We start from the raw sequence: 2,391 nt of genomic DNA, 5'->3' as shown, positions 1-2,391 counted from the left end.
AATAAAGTTTGGAAAGGGGTTTTAAAATAAACATTAAGTAAATAAAAGAATATAACTGAGTTCCCGGAGAGTGAGGCTGAATCATTCTTCTTTTGTGTAAAGAGACAAAATATTCCTATACAGCACCATATTTATAGCTAGGCAGAGGGAGAAATTATTATGAATACGTGCAATGAATAGCCAAAGAAAACCAAGAATGTGTAGAATGAAAACATTTTTTTAATGAATTTTAAAATTTCCATCAACAGGAGCAATTCCCAGAGGACATGACTTTTGGAAACCACACCAGTGTGACAGAGTTCATCCTTTTGGGGTTAACAGAGGATCCTACACTTTGTGTCATCTTTTTTGTGGTATTTCTAGGAATCTATGCTGTCACCTTAGTAGGCAATATCAGCATAATTATTTTAATAAGAAACTGTTCCCAGCTTCACACCCCCATGTACCTCTTCCTCAGTCATTTGGCTTTTGTGGACAGTGGGTATGCCACATCTGTCACACCTATGATGCTTATAGGATTTCTGAGACAAGGAGTGACCATCACTGCTGCTGGCTGTGAAGCTCAGCTGTGTTTTGTGGTCATGTTTGGGACAGCTGAGTGCTTCCTGCTGGCTGCCATGGCCTATGACCGCTATGTGGCCATCTGCTTGCCCCTACTCTACTCCACCCACATGTCCCCCAGAGTCTGTGTTCTCTTGACTGGGGTATCCTACCTAGGTGGATGTGTCAATGCTTGGACATTTACTAGTTGCTTATTGACTCTGTCTTTCTGTGGACCAAATCACATAAATGACTTTTTCTGTGATTTCTCTCCTCTGTTGAAACTTTCTTGCTCAAATGTCTCCATCATTGAAATTATCCCTTCCATCTCTTCTGGCTCCATCATTGTGGTCACGGTGTCTGTCATAGCTCTCTCTTACATCTGCATCCTCAACACCATCCTGAAGATGCGCTCCACTGAAGGGAGACACAAGGCCTTCTCCACCTGCACCTCTCACCTCACCACAGTCACGCTCTACTATGGAACGATTACCTTCATTTATGTGATGCCCAAATCCGGCTATTCAATTGACCAGAACAAAGTGCTGTTTGTGTTCTACACAGTGGTAATCCCCATGTTGAACCCCCTCATCTGCAGTCTGAGAAACAAAGACGTAAAGAAGGCCCTGAGAAAGGTAAGTGTCAGAATGTATTCTTAGGATTTGTTCTTAACATTCTGATGACCTATAAATTTTTGTTTACCAGTATCACACTTCAGTTCAGTTCAGTTCAGTCACTCAGTCGTGTCCGACTCTTTGCGACCCCATGAATCGCAGCACACCAGGCCTCCCTGTCCATCACAAACTCCCGGAGTTTATTCAAACTCATGCCCATGGAGTCGGTGATGCCATCCAGCCATCTCATCCACTGTTGCTCCCTTCTCCTCCTGCCCCCAATCCCTCCCAGAATCCGGGTCTTTTCCAATGAGTCAGCTCTTCGCATCAGGTGGCCAAAGTACTGGAATTTCAGCTTCAGCATCAGTCCTTCCAATGAACACCCAGGACTGATCTCCTTTAGGATAGACTGGTGGGATCTCCTTGCAGTCCAAGGGACTCTCAAGAGTCTTCTCCAACACCACAGTTCAAAGACATCAATTCTTTGGCGCTCAGCTTTCTTCACAGTCCAATTCTCACATCCATACATGACCACTGGAAAAACCATAGCCTTGACCAGATGGACCTTTGTTGGCAAAGTAATGTCTCTGCTTTTTAATATGCTATCTAGGTTGGTCATAACTTTCTTTCCAAGGAGTAAGCATCTTTTCATTTCATGGCTGCAGTCACCAACCACAGTGATTTTGGAGCCCAAAAAAATAAAGTCTGACACTGTTTCCACTGTCTCCCCATCTATTTCCCATGAAGTGATGGAACCAGATGTCATGATCTTAGTTTTCTGAATGTTGAGCTTTAAGCCAACTTTTTCACTCTCCTCTTTCACTTTCATCAAGAGGCTTTTTAATTCCTCTTCACTTTCTGCCATAAGGGTGGTGTCATCCTCATATCTGAGGTTATTGATATTTCTCCCAGCAAACTTGATTCCAGCTTGTGCTTCTTCCAGGCCAGCATTTCTCATGATGTACTCTGCATATAAGTTAAATAAGCAGGGTGACAATATACAGCCTTGACGTACTCCTTTTCCTATTTGCAACCAGTCTGTTCTTCCATGTCCAGTTCTAACACTTAGGACCTCCTAAATACTGCTTTACTGGGTGCTTAAATTTAAATCATAATACTTCTTATTCTCAGTTGTATACACTTATAAACCAGCTGGTAGACATCTTGGAATTAGTAATAATGATGGCAATTATTTTCATTATTATGTATTAACACCTGTAGATGCCTAAGACTTTAT

General features: G+C 42.3%; 1 protein-coding gene across 1 annotated transcript; it reads left to right on the top strand.

Annotated features, from left to right (window-relative positions):
• Nucleotides 1-266: 266 nt before the first annotated feature.
• LOC122692921 (olfactory receptor 491-like) lies at nucleotides 267-1,199 on the top strand. Its single transcript, XM_043900715.1, has one exon. It carries the CDS (start codon nucleotides 267-269, stop codon nucleotides 1,197-1,199), a length of 933 nt encoding a protein of 310 aa, XP_043756650.1.
• Nucleotides 1,200-2,391: the final 1,192 nt, after the last annotated feature.

Source organism: Cervus elaphus, chromosome 1 (assembly GCF_910594005.1).
Source record: "Cervus elaphus chromosome 1, mCerEla1.1, whole genome shotgun sequence".
Classification (NCBI taxonomy): domain Eukaryota; kingdom Metazoa; phylum Chordata; class Mammalia; order Artiodactyla; family Cervidae; genus Cervus; species Cervus elaphus.
Note: the sequence above shows the minus strand (reverse complement) of the source record. Positions and strands in the feature narration are given on the sequence as shown.

Excerpts from the sequence above, each read along its gene's own strand:
- LOC122692921 (XM_043900715.1), top strand. The coding sequence starts at position 267 with ATGACTTTTGGAAACCACACCAGTGTGACAGAGTTCATCCTTTTGGGG.